Below are 17,275 nucleotides of genomic sequence, written 5' to 3' on the forward strand. Positions count from 1 at the left end.
AAGCTTCAGTAAGCTAAAACAAAAGCTAAAACAAGAAGGAAGCATATAAGAAATAGAAACTTCAACAAACAATTACAGAGGAGTATAAAAGTATTGCTTGGGCATGCAGGGATGAAATCAGGAAGGGCAAAGCACAATTGGAGTTGCAGCTAGCAAGGGACATGGAATGTAACAAGAAGGGTTTCTACAGGTATGTCAGCAACAAGAGGAGGATCAGGGAAGGTGTGGGTGTGCTCGGGAAGCTCTTGGAGAGGATCATCAAGGAGCATATCTGTGAGGGGCCTGCAGGGGAGATCATGCTCAGGGGCAATCAGCATGGCTTCACCAAAGGCAGGTCCTGCCAGACCAACCTGATTGCCTTTTACGACCAAGTAACTAAATCCTTGGATGATGATGTCGCTGTGGACAGAGTCTTTCTAGACTTTAAGAAGGCCTTTGACACTGTCTCTCACCCCATCCTCATCAATAAATTAAGCGACTGCGGCATTGATGCCCGCACAGTTGGATGGGTAAAAAAATTGGCTGATGATGCGCACCCAGAGAGTAATGGTGGATGGGTTGTACTCAACCTGGCGAGATGTGAGCAGTGGGGTACCCCAGGGCTCAGTCCTCAGACCCGCACTGTTTAACATGTTCATCAGCGACTTGGACAAGGGGGTGGAAAGCACGCTGTCCAAGTTTGCTGATGACACTAAGATGTGGGGCGAGGTGGACACCCTTGAAGGGAGAGAGAGGCTGCAACTAGATTTAGACAGACTACAAAAGTGGGCAGACGAGAATAGGATGGGGTTCAACGTAGACAAATGCAGGGTGCTGCACCTTGGGAGAAGGAATCCACACCATACATACAGGCTGGGGAGTTCCCTTCTTGAAAGCACAGAGGCGGAAAGGGATCTTGGAGTCATTATTGACTCCAAGATGAACATGAGCTGCCAATGCCAGACTGCAGCCAGCAAGGCCAGCCATACCTTGTCATGCATCCAAAGGTGCATCTCAAGCCAGTCCAGAGAGGTGATACTCCCCCTCTATGCGACTTTGGTCAGGCCGCAGTTGGAAGACTGCGTCCAGTACTGGGCGCCGCACTTCAAAAGGGATGTGGCCAGACTGGAGAGGGTTCAGAGGAGGGCCACCCGCTTGGTGAGAGGGCAGCAGGACAGGCCCTACAAGGAGAGACTGAAGGACCTGAACCTGTTCAGCCTCAGGAAGAGGAGGCTGAGGGGGGACCTGGTGGATGCCTACAAGCTCATCAAGGGGGATCAACAGCTAATAGGCAGAGCTCTTTTCTCCCCAGCACCACCTGGGGTGATGAGGAACAATGGTCATAAGCTGATGGAGAATAGGTTTAGGTTGGAGATCAGAAGGCAGTATTTTATAGTTAGGGTGGCCAAAATCTGGAACCAACTTCCCAGGGAAGTGGTCCTGGCCCCTACCTTGGGCATATTCAAGAGGAGGTTGGATGATCACCTGTCTGGGGTGTTGTGAACCCAGCATTCATTCCTGCCTGTGGCAGGGGGTCAGGCTAGATGATCTGTTCAGGTCCCTCCTGACCCTAGCTATTATGAAACTATGAAACTATAAGAGTTCCCTGCTAAGCCAAAGTGGCCTTCTGCCATACTTGCTAGCCTTCATGCACGTTGGGATGGTTTGTTCCTGCACCCTCAGAAAGGTTTCTTTAAAGTACAGTCAGTTCTCCTGGACTCCTCTCTCCCTCAGACTGGTCTCCCAGGGGACCCTGCCCAGGAGTTCCTCAAGTGAAGTCTGTGTTTCTGAAGGCCAAGGTCCTTTCTCTGCTGCTCTTCTTCTGCCTTTCCTCAGGACTCAATCATCTTATGGTTGCTGTTGCCCAAGTTGCCATCCACTACTACATTCCTCACCAATTCCATCCTGTTTGTGAGCAGCAGGTCAAGAGCAGCACGGCCCCTAGTTGGCCTCTCCAGCATTTGCACCAGGAAGTTGTCCCCAACACTCTCCAAAACCTTCCTGGATTGCCTGTGCACTGCTGTATGTCAGGGTGACTGAAGTCCCCCATGAGAACCAGGGCCTATGATCGAGTAACTTCTGCTAGCTGTTTGAAGAAAGCCTCATTCACCATATCCACCTGATCTGGGGTCTATAGCAGACCCCCACCACAACATCAACCTTGTTGCTATCCTCTCGGACCCTAACCCAGAGACTTTCAACAGGCCTATCTCCAGTTTCATATTGGAGCTCTGAGCAATCATATAGCTCTTTTATATATATATAATACATATGCATTACCATGAAAAAATTATTTTAGTATGTTTGGGACTAAATACTATTTTTACAGTCTCCCTGGTGATTCTCTGAAAAGCAACAGCCATTAATGCTTAGTATGGAAACATATAACAGAATTGTCAAAGGCCATTTGCACAAGACAGTAGGAGTGCCTATCTCATCACCCTATAACATCTTTAAAAGCCTTAACTCCATTGATCAAAACAGTCCCTGTGCAGTTTTCTGAAATCTGTATATTTGTTAAATCAGCACATAGACATAAATCCCACAAATACTTAGATTTAAACCAGGGTTACTCTCTAACGGTAAACCCAAAAACGACATTAAAAATCCTGAAATATTGCATTTGTTGTAAGATTACTACTGCTAACAATTTGTTACTGTATCCAAAACCATTATCCCATTGCCCAGTCATGACAAGCAAAATTCTTCTCTTGAAAAACAAAAGGTGTTTATGAATTATTCTCAATTGCCAAGAGACTTGGATAATCCCACTGAAGTAAGAATTCCCTTATGCAAATTATGAGTTTGTGGAAACCAGTAATATTGTGAGCAAATGTCTTTCAAAATCTGGTCTCAAACAAATTCCAGATATAGTGTGGAGTCCAATTTTACTCTTCCTGATCTTAGCTTTATTAACAATGCAATTCACTGTGATAGAACATAACATTCAGCTCAGACTTGTTCAGTTGCTCCTAGGATTCTTGAGTCAGGGCTGCTTAGCCCTCACTGTAGATCAGTGATTCCCAATCTTTTTAGAATCAACGCATGCCCCTGAAAGTTTTCAGAATTTACTGGCACCCCATTTTAAAAAAACTAATAGAGTTTGAATATTATAATATAAACAGAACACTAATTAATGTGTTATTAATTAAATGTGTTACTACATTACAATATAAATGTAATGCAAGTAAAATAGTCACCCCTTCAGGCCATTATCCCTGGCTCTATCTGGCCCTGCGCATGTCTGCTCTCAGTATAGTACACCCCACTACTAGGCCTGTGCAAAATAGTATGTATTCTATTCGGATTCAGCCGATTTGAGGGACAGTGATTTGATTTGGTGATTCGAATCACTGTCCCGATTTGATTCGACAAATTCAGATTCGGAGATTTGGCTGCTGAATCAGCTACCAAAGCATCGGAAAGCCCTAACAGAGAGGGATATGTTCCCAGGCGGGGAGGGAGGGAGGGAGTGAGGCTGGAACTACGGAAAGAGTCAGAGGGAGGGATGCCATTCCTGGGGCTGCACCATGCTCTGCCTGCAGGCTGGGGCTGGCGGTGGCACCAGGCTGACTCTTCCCGGCACTTGGTGCACCCACCCCAAACACCGGGAACACCCCAGTGCTGCCACCAGCCCCAGCCTGCAGCGGCATCCTGCAGTCATCCCGTGTCCAGATCCGGGGGCACTGGGCTGTTGCCTGTGCTTGGTGTGCCAGTCCTGAGCACCGGGAAGACTCAGCCTGGTGCCACCACCAGCCCCAGCCTGCAGTGGCAACCTGCTGTCATCCTGTGCACAGATCCAGGTGCATGTGCCCCCGGGAAGAGCTCAACACAGTCCCACAGCCCTCCGGGGGGGGGGGGGCCATAGAGCAGCAAGAGATGCCCCCACCCTGCACCCACTGATAGTTCCTGTTGCAGCTGGTGTCAGCTACTCCTGGAGCTGCTGCAGCAGGGGCTGGGGGGAGTGGCAGCAAGTGGAGCCCCGGGCAGCATGTGACATGGTGCAGCTTCTCCGCACTCACCCTAATCCCTGTTGCAATGGCCTTGGGAGCGACCAGTGCTAGCTGCAACGGGAACTGTCAGTGGGTGCAGGGGGGACAGAGCTCTGCTTGCTGCCACTCCCCCCAGCCCCTGCTGCAGCAGCCCCGGGAGCAGCTGACACCATCTGCCTGCACCATGGCATGGCAGAGCCCAGGAGCTGGGGTGAGTGAGGATATGCAGCGCCTAGGTATGGGGGGACAGGCAGAGCAGGTGTAACCCCAGGAACAGCACCTCTCTCCCCACCCTTTACCTAAGACCAGCCTCCCTCCCTCCCTCCTTGGGAAACTATCCCTATTTACATTATAAAGGGGGTTCACTTTATATGAGAGAAACCTGTATAGCCTATGGCTGAATCTCTGAATTGACCCTCAATCTCTCCAAATAGATTTGGAGGCTTCCAATCAATTTGGACCTCTTAATAGGTCTCCTGATTTGATTTGGATATTCAGCTGCCGAATCAAGTCAAATCTCCTCTGAATCAAATCAGCTACCAAAGCTTTGCACAGCCCTACCCTTTACACATGGGTCCAGGTCAGTGCTGGGCTGATTTATACCCTTAGTTATCCTAGGGCAATTACCCCTGAACTCTGACCCAGGGGTCCAAGCAGACAAAGCCCAGGGACACCTGGTCAGCAGGGATGAGGTTCTGGGAACCAGCAGCGGGAAGGAGAGGAGGCAGCACACGAGTGTCCCGCACGCACGTGTGCCCTTCTTACCAACCAACTGACCGGAGGCGGCGGCGGCAGCAGCAACAACAGAGGAATCAGCAGCGGGGGCAGCAGCAGCTGATCCCCCGAAGGTAAGTGGGGCGGAGGGACCCGGCGCAGCTGAGCCGGATCCGGAGGGGAAGCCCCCCGGGTCCCATATAGCTGAGCCGGTAGGGAGCCGCGCTCCCGAACCGCGCAGCGCGAACAGAGCGCGCAAACAGGCGCGCTCTGTAAGAGCACGCCGGCGTTTGCGCGGGCGTTCGCGCCGGAGGGCGGGCCAGGAGGGCCAGGAGTGGGACTCCTGTAGGGGTAGGGCGTAGACACCGCGCAGGTCTACAAACAGCAGCTTGTAGAATGGTGTCTACGAGGAGTGCTGCTAGGGCCTCTGCCCAGGGGGACAAGGCTACCCGGGGCAGGTCTGAGGCCTCCACCCAGACCGAGCCCATGGGGGAGCCGGTGTCCCCCTACCTCCTGGCCTGTGGGGGATCCCCAGCAGGGCCGGGGGGGGCAGAGATTGGGGGCCCTCACACCTGTCCAGCAGGTGCCCGTCTTAGGGCCCTGGAGGCGCAGGTGAGGGAGCTCCGGGAGGAGGTTAGCAGGCTGAGGGGGATCAGGGAGGCGGAGGATGAAATTGACAGTTATTTCCTTTCCCTGCAGGCCCAGGCACCAAAGGAAGAAGCACCCCGGGGAATACCCTCCACAGCAGAGTGGCAGACGGTCACAGCCAGGACCGGAGCGGCACGCAGAGAATCGGTACCAGCTTCTCCAGTCCGACTGGTGAACAGGTACGAGGCCCTGGCGACCCTGCAGGAGATGGAAGGGGAGGAGGACACCCTTGGGCACGAAGAAACACCCCGTTCTTCACACCCCAAACAGATCAAGAGATCCACGATGACCCAGAGGAAGAGGCGACGTGTGCTCGTCATAGGAGACTCCATCCTGAGAGGTACGGAAGGACCCATCTGTCGCCAGGACCCCTCGGCACGAGAGGTATGCTGCCTCCCTGGAGCAAAGATTCGGGATGTGACGGAGGTAATCCAGGCCAGGATCAAGCCCACCGATTATTACCCCATGGTCCTAGTCCATGTGGGTACTAATGATGCGGCCAGGAGAACCCCCGATCTCTTGATGGCGGACTACTGTGCTCTGGGCGGCGTGCTGAAGGAGTTCGGTGCCCAGGTGGTTTTCTCTTCCATCCTACCAGTGACCGGACGAGGAAGACGGCAGGAGAACTGCATCCGAGAGACCAACTGGCGGCTTCGGCAGTGGTGTCTCGAGGCAGGCTTCGGTTTCCTGGACCATGACCCGCACATCACGACGAGGGACATGCTCAGCTGGGATGGGCTTCACCTGTCCCCCAAAGGTAAGCGTGTGTTTTCTTCTAGGTTGGCGGATCTCCTCCGGCGGGCTTTAAACTAGGCTCGTCGGGGGGAGGGGAGTACGAGGGCAGGGGAAGCTGTGGACCACCAAACCATGTGGCACCCACAAGGACAGCCCAGCCTGAAGAAGGAGAACATTGGGAAACTGAAAGCCATGGGGAGGCCAGCACAACAGAACAGGTAAGGAACAAGAAGGTAAGAAACAATGGGCCCCATGGGACTGGGAGCGGGGGGGCAGCAAAGGCGCCAGTCGCAGGGCTCAAGTGCCTATATACTAATGCTAGGAGCATGGGGAACAAGCAGGATGAACTAGCGCTCCTGCTTGCACTAAACACCTATGACTTAGTGGGGCTAACAGAGACCTGGTGGGATTCATCCCATGACTGGGCGGTACATATTGAGGGCTATAGATTGTACAGAAAGGACAGGTCGGGGAAGAAAGGGGGGGGGTTGCACTTTATGTCAGTGAGCAATATACATCAACCCTCATCAAGACAGAATCCGAGGCTGAGGAAGTAGAAGGATTGTGGGTTAGGCTACATGGGGGGCAAGGAGAAAGGGATTTGGTGGTAGGGGTCTGTTACAGACCCCCACACCAAGGGGAAGAAATAGATGCGGGGCTCCTGAGGCAACTCTCGGAGACCATAAAAGCTAAAGAGGCGGTAGTCATGGGGGACCTAAACTACCCGGACATCTGCTGGGAGACGCAGACAGCAAGGTCCCATCGCTCACGCAGGTTTCTAACTCGTGTACAGGACCTCCACCTGACACAGGAGGTGTATGGTCCCACTAGGGGGAATGCCATACTGGATCTGGTATTGGCAACGGGAGATGACATGATAGGGGACCTCCAAATCGGTAGCTATCTGGGAGACAGTGATCACCTTATGATAGAATTCAACATAAGACGGCGAGTGGGTAAGGTAACTAGTAGGGTGAAAGTGCTAGACTTTAGGAAAGCTGATCTCATTGCACTCAGGCGATTAGTCAAGGAAGCACTGCAGAGTAGGAGTTTTGATGGGATGGGTGCCCAAGAAGGGTGGCTGTGCCTAAAGGAAACGATCCTTTGGGCACAAAGCAAGACGATCCCCGAGCGAGGCAAAAGAGGGAAAGGGGACAGGAGGCTTCCATGGCTGACCAGAGAAATCCAGGGCAGCCTAAGGGCCAAAAGGGGAGCACATAAAAAGTGGAAAAAGGGTGAGATCACTAAAGATGAATATACCTCCTCTGCTCGTGCTTGTAGGGAGGCAGTTAGGCGGGCCAAAGCTACCATGGAGCTGAGGATGGCAACCCAAGTAAAGGACAACAAGAAATTGTTTTTTAGATATATTGGGAGTAATAAGAAGGCCCAGGGAGGAATAGGACCCCTGCTAAATGGGCAGCAGCAATTGGTGACAGATAGAGGGGACAAGGCTGAACTCCTCAACGAGTTCTTTGCCTCAGTGTTCCTAAGCGAGGGGCGCGACAAGTCTCTCACTGGGGTTGTAGAGAGGCAGCAGCAAGGCGCCAGACTTCCATGCGTAGACCCTGAGGTGGTGCAGAGTCATTTGGAAGAACTGGATGCCTTTAAGTCGGCAGGCCCGGATGGGCTCCATCCGAGGGTGCTGAAGGCACTGGCCGACGTCATTGCAGAGCCACTGGCGGGAATATTCGAATGCTCGTGGCGCACGGGCCAAGTCCCGGAGGACTGGAAAAGGGCTAACGTGGTCCCCATTTTCAAAAAGGGGAGGAAGGAGGACCCGGGCAACTATAGGCCAGTCAGTCTCACCTCCATCCTTGGTAAAGTATTTGAAAAAATTATCAAGGCTCACATTTGTGAGAGCCCGGCAGGGCAAATTATGCCGAGGGGAAACCAGCATGGGTTTGTGGCGGGCAGATCGTGCCTGACCAACCTAGTCTCTTTTTATGACCAGGTTACGAAACGCCTGGACACAGGAGGAGGGGTGGATGTCGTATACCTGGACTTCAGGAAGGCCTTCGATACGGTATCCCACCCCATACTGGTGAACAAATTAAGAGGCTGTGATGTGGATGACTGCACAGTTCGGTGGGTGGCGAATTGGCTAGAGGGTCGCACCCAAAGAGTCGTGGTAGATGGGTCGGTCTCGACCTGGAAGGGTGTGGGTAGTGGGGTCCCGCAGGGTTCGGTCCTTGGACCGATACTCTTTAATGTCTTCATCAGCGACTTGGACGTGGGAGTGAAATGTACTCTGTCCAAGTTTGCAGATGACACAAAGCTATGGGGAGAAGTGGACACGTCGGAGGGCAGGGAACAGCTGCAGGCAGACCTGGATAGGCTGGACAAGTGGGCAGAAAACAACAGGATGCAGTTCAACAAGGAGAAATGCAAAGTGCTGCACCTAGGGAGGAAAAATGTCCAGCACACCTACAGCCTAGGGAATGACCTGCTGGGTGGCACGGAGGTGGAAAGGGATCTTGGAGTCCTAGTGGACTCCAAGTTGAACATGAGCCGGCAGTGTGACGAAGCCATCAGAAAAGCCAATGGCACTTTATCGTGCATCAGCAGATGCATGACAAATAGGTCCAGGGAGGTGATACTTCCCCTCTATCGGGCGCTGGTCAGACCGCAGTTGGAGTACTGCGTGCAATTCTGGGCGCCGCACTTCAAGAAGGATGCGGATAACCTGGAGAGGGTACAGCGAAGGGCAACTCGTATGGTCAAGGGCCTGCAGACCAAGCCCTACGAGGAGAGACTAGAGAAACTGGACCTTTTCAGCCTCCGCAAGAGAAGGTTGAGAGGCGACCTAGTGGCTGCCTATAAGTTCATCACGGGGGCACAGAAGGGAATTGGTGAGGATTTATTCACCAAGGCGCCTCCGGGGGTTACAAGAAACAATGGCCACAAGCTAGCAGAGAGCAGATTTAGACTGGACATTAGGAAGAACTTCTTCACAGTTCGAGTGGCCAAGGTCTGGAACGGGCTCCCAAGGGAGGTGGTGCTCTCCCCTACCCTGGGGGTCTTCAAGAGGAGGTTAGACGAGTATCTAGCTGGGGTCATTTAGACCCAACACTCTTTCCTGCTTATGCAGGGGGTCGGACTTGATGATCTATCTATTGAGGTCCCTTCCGACCCTAACATCTATGAATCTATGAATCTATGGGCTACACACACAATATATGATGGACACTGAGGTGGTTGAAGGGGTAGCAGGGTGGGCAACAGAATGAGTCCCAGAATGGGAAAATGAGAAGGGGACCACCTCCCTGACCACACTCTATATCTGAGGGGGAAAGTGAAGCCCCTGCTACTGTAGCTGCTCCTCCAGGGACTTGAAGGTTGTAGTCAAGAGTTTTCTGCCCCTGCAGACTCTTTTCCCAAGCCTGGGAGTATTTGAGGAGCTAGGGGATGAGCCAGGTTGAAAAATGTGGCTCTGCATATACCTCCAGCAGAGCATGCTGCTCAGAACAGCTTGTGCAGGGGCTGCCAGAGGTTGGGAGGGCAAAGCCATTGGTTCCCCCCTTGTCTATGGGTCTAGGGCAGATGGGGGGGGGGGGGTCAGAAAATAAGCAGTGGGCTTACCTCCTTGCACAGGAGCCAATCACTGTTGCACCCTTACAACAATCAAGGCACCCCGATTGAGAATCATTGCTCTAAACTTTCCATCTAGTGAGTGAGAAAAGTGACTCTCACTTTTCATGTATATCAAAGGTGGTAATGAGGCACTTGCAGAGCAAAACTTTCCCTGATATAATAATCCCTTGCTAGCTAGGTGAACTATTTTAGTCAAAGACTGTTAATCAACCATTTATACCATAATATTTACAACATGAAAACTACCAAGATGCTAAAAGATTGATTAAACTGACAACGTCTACTCAATTTTAGCAACTGCTTTTCTTACAAAGAAAAATCTTGGTCACAAATTGATGCAGCTGAATGGCAACATCTACCAGCTATGCCAAAAGAAATGCATTTTTGCTCTCCAAATAAAGTACTAGTGGTATTTCTTGACCTCTGGTAAAAAAGTACTTCAATAGCAATGCTAAATTTCCACCCTGTTCTGAGTTTAGGAAACAAGATCCCATAACCTCTATAGATATTATAGGAAGTTAAAATGTGAATCCTGAATTGCTGTCTCAAATGGATGTTTTACCACACTGAGTGATCCAGAACTGGAACACAGTTCTAGGTTTTAAAACTAGGATGCTAATCTCTACCTGAGATTACAACTCAAGAACTGGAGTGGGCCTGCTTTGGGACATATACTACCCAAGATATGAGAAAACTGGCTAACTTCATGAGATTGTGGACATTTTGTGTGTGTACAGTCAACAGCTTTCCTATGCAGGTTTTCATGAAAAATGAAAATTACCTTAGATATGTATGGCGCATGGGATGCAATCTTCCCCTATATAGAGGCTTAAAACAAGGTTTATCCACTTTTAAAATCTCATATAAACCCTGCCTCATAACTACATTTCGATAAGCTTCAACCTAGTGAAGTTTTTTAAACTACTGGTTTTCTAAGGGTTCAACATTATTTCTATGGAAATTAGTTCCAGAGGAAGAAAAGCCTGTGCAGAATCAAACCCAGTAAAAATCATCATCCATTACTGAAGTTAACACAACTACACTGATCTTCACTAGCTGAGGCTCTGGTCCATTAGTTCCTATAATAAGTAATCTTCAGCTATTTTGATTCGTTCACTTTTCACTGAGTTTCATTCTAATAAAGTAACGTTGTAGGTTCTTTTTGACTCTTTACACAGATATCACTGAAGGTGTATAGTGAATCTCTCAATCATCCAAACAATGTTTCACATATTCTTTTATTTATTCTTCCAACAATTATTCAAACAAGCTACTGCTGTGTTAGTCAACCTGCATCCCAGAGAACTGTGCCTAACAACTGTCTATATATTTTAACTTGACTTTTAATGAGGCTTCTTAGGTTTTTTTCCTCGTTTTCTTTCCTTAACCATCAGTTCAGGTATGTCTCTACTTCTTTACTACATCTGTACTATCAAACTTCACAGATCCACTAATGGTAAGAAGCAGATGTTTTAGCATAGATTGAATTAAATGTTTGAATCACTGTGTTTAATCACCACGGGCCAGAAATCCATGGTAGAACATACCCAAGACACAGACCCATATCTTTTGACTCTGAATATAGTTAAGTTGATATGGTGGAGAAATATCTAAGCCTTGCTCTACACCACACCTTTCACTCCTGCTCTCACCAACAGAAAGTTCCAACCATGAAGTTTGAGCAGATAAACATCCAAAGAAAAGTAAACTTATTACCTATAATACTTGGGGGCTTTTTTTTAAAACAGTCATTATTAGCAGATTTACATTTGCTCTTTCTTCATCACCAGAAATCTGTAAGAATTTTTTTTTAATCTAAAAGAAATGGGAAACTGGAAAAGATAGCATTTTGTGTGCACCTTTACCAATGTAATGATTGACTCTCTTCAAAGGATTTTCAGTTGTTTTAGCTTGCTAGTCAGCTTCTGCATCTTATGACTAAGTCTCATGAAATCCAACATTATGGAAAACCAAGAGGATTTCAGTCTCAGGGCAGTCATCCAGAGCCTTTCATGAGTACTAAAATTTACTCAGACAAAAGGTTATACTTTCTAAATAAATATGGATCAGGGATTTTTAAACAAAATAAAATACTTAAAAACTATCAGGTATTTAAATAAAACTACACTGTGTATGAAAGAGGAATGAAGAAAGATATGTAAAAACTGGACTGACTGATTTGTCAGTTTGTCACAATTGTATTGGTGAGAAAAGAGCACACAAAGGGCAACTGGGAACTAAGCAGCAAAGGCTTTTCCCAGATGTTCTGATGTCAAAATTCAACAACCAAGCAATGAATTGTTTGCTAAAGGGCAGCAGATGGTGGACAGGTTAGATGAAAGAAGAACGAAAAGGGAGAACTGAGCAGCATTAATTAGACCTAGCCCCAGGCAGATTAATATATAAATATCATTGTAAAAAAGTGCTACAAGTTCAGATTTCACCTTCCCCACAAGCTGTACACATTTTAATTTAAAAAAAAAAGGAATGACAATGAGTCAGACACTGAAGACCACCCCAAACAAATGCTTCCTTCCAATACAAAGTTGATGGAAAAATTTGAGTAATGACTTATGTCTCCGTTTTAAACCCAGTAAAACAGAGACTGGGAGCACCATGCCAACTCAGTGGAAATAGTGTTCACCATGTATCCAGGCTGACTGACCTGCTCAAGACCATATAAAACAGGGGTGCTCAACCCTGGCCCATTATGTCTATCATCTAGCCCATGGGGATCCCCACAGATCTGTGGGTTAAATTCCAGCACACAGGAACAGTGCAGGACCCCAGGGTCTGATCCTGGCCAGGTGGATGTGGTGTGAGACTCCAGGAGCCTGATCCTGGCTGGACGGATGCAGTGTGGGGCCCAATTTAGCACACACACTGGTCTCACACCATTCATCCGGCCTGCAGGGTCAAAACCACGAGCACCACCGACACAGAAAAACTGTTGAAAAAATACAACCACAAATCACCTATTTTAATTCACAGTCCTATGTCTTAACCCAGTGGTGCCAAAGCTTTTGGCTTTTCAGCCTGGCTGAGTGGCGTGAGATTGGTCCATGGGCTTGAGCCTGAGCCCAGATCCAGCCCTGTGCCTCATGGATTGAGCCCTGAGCTAGTTTGGACTGGATTCCACATGCCTGGATCCAGTCCCACACAGCTCCTCACAGCAAGGAAGTGATAATTAATGCTATAAGTGCTCCCCACCTACCAAATTTTCAGACCTCTAAGGAGCACCATGGGCCAGATGGCACAGCTCTGGCCTAGAGGCCGGGGGTTGAGCACTCTTGCTGTAACCCCTACCGAAACCCCTAACTCTTCTTTCCCCTACATTTTTTTAGTACTAATTACAGCATGAAGAAATTAATCTCAATAGAAGAGTCATGTGTGGAAATTAACTTACATTCTTCTTCCTTTGGATCAAGTTGGGTAACACTGACAGATAAGCGATCTACACGTTCCTGTAAGGAATTAACCCTGAACGAGAAACTGTGTGCTTCATTGAAAAGCTCACCAAATATATCTTCAGCATATTTACCTGCAAAAGAAAAATGTTGGAAAATAAGAATTCGAGCATGCTACAAACAATCCAAGTGAATGCTTTTTTTGCAAAATGTCTTTTTAGCTTCTATTTTGTTTTTAATTAATTACTTTGTTAAAAAGGCATCAAACAAAAATAACATAATTACTGAGCTCATTTATTTATTAAAAATAAAATTACCGTACCCATTATACTATGGCAAAGACCTTCAACCACTGGAAACTGACTAAGCTATACTGATGTCAATGAGTGAAAACAGCTTTATACTATTTGACCCCTTATCTGGATTAAGCAACCTTATCTAATGAAATTTATCAAATTAGGTTACAAAAAAAATCTCAAAATAAACTAGTGTTTGCAGTTGTTTGAAGTGACGGGTCTTAGTAAAAGGAAATCCATGAAATCATTTTCACTGTGATTTGAATAACAGACACATTATATTAGGTAAATTACCCTTCGGGTACTCAACATTGCAGAAACTGACCGAGGCCAATTGAAGTCCATGGGAGTTTCAGACTTACCCCAAAGAGCAACAACCTATAACAATGTATCACATGAAAAGGAAGCCTATAAAATTCTCCACATGGTGCTGCTAATCTTAACCTATGCAGAATCTTTCAGTGCTGATAAAAAATATACCTCACTGCTCAGAGAAAATTTGATCCATATTACCTACAGACTAGAAGCTCATTTCTAAAAAAGTGTGTGCATTTATGATGCTTTTGCAAGTTTAAATTATGCATACACATCTAAAATACCTGATCTCCGTGCAGTAGGGGTTTGCTGTAGCTGTGTTGGTCTAAAGACTTGGGTGGGCAAGGTTCTTTGGGTAGATGTGACTGGTCTAATAAAAGATATCACATCTACCCAAAGCACCTTGCCTGCCCGATCTCCATGTACAAATCTATGTTTTGGCAGATACAACAGAAGAAACCATTTAATAAAGTTTTGGCCCTTTTTTTTGTCCAGTAGACAAAATAATTTGACCACTATACCTGCTGCATTTTACTAGTAACCAAAATTTAACTTGGAATATAGGTCCCTAGGAGTGAAAATCCAGCAAGCAACCTACCTACTGTATTTAATGGCCAATTCCACAGAAAATTTAGGTTTAATCAAATATCTTATCTGAGGAATTTATTTTCTACCACATGCATTTGTAACAGGTTAAGTTATTTGAAAGATGTGATCCATAAAGAACATGTGAATAATTAAAACAAACTGTAACATACACATATTATCAACTGATTCAATTTATTCCAGATAGTATACTTTGACGAACAATTTAATTATTTGCTTCAACAAGTTAATCACAACTCATGGAATGTTCAGAGACATACAAATTAAAATATTTTAAGAAACATGTTAAGCATAACTTCAAGTGAAGAATAAAAAGTAAAATAGAAAGTTCTAAAGCTCAAACACTGTTAATAAGATTCATTCTTCACAGTTTCCTTTTCAGAGGATGCATTTTATCTACATCATTTCCAAAGGCTTACAATTCATGTACCTTGTTAATGAGTTCAAATTGCCATCGCATTCTTTTAAATCATGCTGTACAATGTCATACGCATACTGTACCAAATCGTTTGTTTTAGCTTATAAGTATTGATTTTCTTATGACAGGCAAGGTTCCTTGGGTAGATGTGATATCTTCCAAATAAACAGTTGGAAAAAAGTTCTTTGCAAGCTTCTGGGCACAAACACCTTTGTTCAGGCATTAGGAAACTCTGCTGCTGTTTTGTGTTCTCCAAGGTGGAAAGTAAGCTAAGGTTCTCTTATGAGACATTTTAACAAATCTGGCACATTTGAAATAGGAAATCAACTAGATAACATTGTATTTATGCATGCTTGCATCCTCTTTTTTATTTTTAGGTGAATAAAATGAAAATGCCCTCTCTAAGCACAGAACAACCTAATGAATTTCCTCAGCATTTGGGGAAATACATTGCATCTGTTAGAATGAGTACTAGTGTAACATTTGCAGTAAAGTACTTGCTTAGGTAGCAGACTGTCTACATAAGTTATCTATGTGCATAAATCTTCAACTCTTAACTCAAGAAAAATGTATGACCACTAGAAATACCAACACTACAGTTTTACAAAAGCTCAGTCATTCTTAATTCTAGAATTAAGAATTTAAATAAAATACAGAAAACCACTGATGCCAATGACAAAACTGTTGCTGACCTATAAAGGGACCCAATCCTGTTCAACTCCATTTATTTATTTGTAGTCAACATATTATATATTATTATGTTAAAGTTCACTCTATCATGCATGTACATATTGCCAATATACTGCTAATGCTATAGGGGGCACACACAAAACAGAGAATGTTACGCTTATTCAAACAACATGTACTGGTGTTTTATACCGTACAACAAAAAGAATGCCTGGAAAATATGACAGTTGTAATAATAATACTGTGGGTCTTGGCTGCTGCTGGACACACTATGCCAGATTAAGTGGATAGTCTGATTTGCCTATAAAATTAGATGAGAATATTAATTGCCCAAAAGTAATTTCAACATCTGTGAAAGGCTTATTTTAAAGTACTTCCAAAAAGTGCTGAATTGACTGGATACATGCTATACATCTGCCATTTCCCAATGAATCATCATTGATGTGCAAATACATATACAATTACATTTATAATAAATACTTCATGCTTGTATTACTAACTGTAACTTTTACATCCACCATATTAGCATTTTTTTGCAATAAGGCAGTATAGGGTTTTTACGAAGTATGTTACAAGTTAGTCTTTATTCCTAAGAAAGAAATGTATTATTGAGAATCACCTTGTTCCTCCTCCCATTTTGCTATTTTTCTCCCTTCCAAGGACTCTATTCATGGAGATCCTTCAGTCACAGAAGGAAATGTGAATGTGGCTCCCTCTGTTGCCAGTCAATACTTTAAGAAGGCCTTTGACACTGTCTCTCACCCCAATCTCACAAACTGAGCGACTGTGGCATTGATGCCTACACAGCTGGGTGGGTCAAAAATTGGCTGATGGGGCGCACCCAGAGTGGTGGTGGTGGACGGGTCGTACTTGACCTGGAGGGATGTGAACAGTGGGGTCCCCCAAGGCTCGGTCCTGGGGCCTACACTGTTCAACATCTTCATCAGCAACTTGGACGCGGGGGTGGAAAACACGTCCAAGTTTGCCGATGACACCAAGATGTGGGGAGAGGTAGGCACGCTCGAAGGGAGAGAGAGGCTGCAATTAGACTTAGACAGACTACAGAGGTGGACGGATGGTAATAGGATGGGATTCAATGTAGATAAATGCAGGGTGCTGCACCTGGGGAGAAGGAATCCACAGCATACATACAAGCTGGGGAGCTCCCCCCTTGTGAGCACAGAGGCGGAAAGGGATCTTGAAATCATTATTGACTCCAAGATGAACATGAGTTGCCAATGCCAGACTGCAGCCAGCAAAGCCAACCACACCTTGTCATGCATCCAAAGATGCATCTCAAGCCGGTCCAGAGAGGTGATACTCCCCCTCTACGTGACATTGGTCCGGCCTCAATTGAAGTACTGCATCCAGTTCTGGGCACCGCACTTTAAGAAGGATGTGGCCTGCCTTGAGAGGGTTCAGAGGAGGGCCACCCGCTTGGTTGGAGGGCAACAGGGCAGGCCCCATGAGGAGAGGCTGAGGGACCTGAACCTGTTCAGCCTCAGCAAACAGAGGCTGAGGGGAAATTTGGTGGCTGCCTACAAACTCGTTAGGGGAGATTAGCAGCAAATAGGAAGAGCCCTATTCTCCCCAGCAGCACCTGGGGTGATGAGGAACAATGGCCAGAAGCTGCTAGAGAATAGGTTCAGGTTAGAGATTAGGAGGCACTATTTCACTGTCAGGGTAGCTAGAATCTGGAACCAACTTCCTAGGGAAGTGGTCCTCGCTCTTACCTTGGGTAAATTAAAAAAGAGGTTGGATAAACACCTGTCTGGGGTCATGTGATCCCAGCATGTGCTCCAACCAGTGGTGGGAGGTTAGACTAGGTGATCTATTCAGGTCCCTTCTGACCCCTAACTACTATGAAACCCCTTTGCATGACAGTCA

General features: G+C 46.7%; 2 protein-coding genes across 4 annotated transcripts in view; one reads left to right on the forward strand and one right to left on the reverse strand.

Moving 5' to 3' along the window:
- WASF1 (WASP family member 1) overlaps positions 1–17,275 on the reverse strand; it is a 165,537-nt gene that overhangs the window by 25,757 nt on the left and 122,505 nt on the right. For 2 of the 3 annotated variants that reach the window (XM_006269916.4, XM_059732826.1), the window contains exon 3: positions 13,066–13,200. The exons of the other annotated variant lie outside the window; for it this stretch is intronic. In XM_006269916.4, coding sequence (XP_006269978.1) covers positions 13,066–13,200 — 135 coding nt within the window. The remainder of the gene's footprint in view (positions 1–13,065; positions 13,201–17,275) is intronic. 3 annotated transcript variants of the gene reach the window in all.
- LOC132252171 (uncharacterized) lies at positions 4,926–6,332 on the forward strand. The gene is made up of 2 exons (XM_059732821.1): positions 4,926–5,717; positions 5,932–6,332. The coding sequence occupies exons 1-2, from the start codon at positions 5,082–5,084 to the stop codon at positions 5,932–5,934; spliced, it is 639 nt and encodes a 212-aa protein (XP_059588804.1). The 5' UTR covers positions 4,926–5,081; the 3' UTR covers positions 5,935–6,332.

The sequence above is a fragment of the Alligator mississippiensis genome, chromosome 1 (assembly GCF_030867095.1).
Source record: "Alligator mississippiensis isolate rAllMis1 chromosome 1, rAllMis1, whole genome shotgun sequence".
NCBI classification, from domain to species: Eukaryota; Metazoa; Chordata; order Crocodylia; family Alligatoridae; genus Alligator; species Alligator mississippiensis.

Coding starts and splice junctions, on each gene's coding strand:
- LOC132252171 (XM_059732821.1), top strand. CDS start 5,082: ATGGTGTCTACGAGGAGTGCTGCTAGGGCCTCTGCCCAGGGGGACAAG.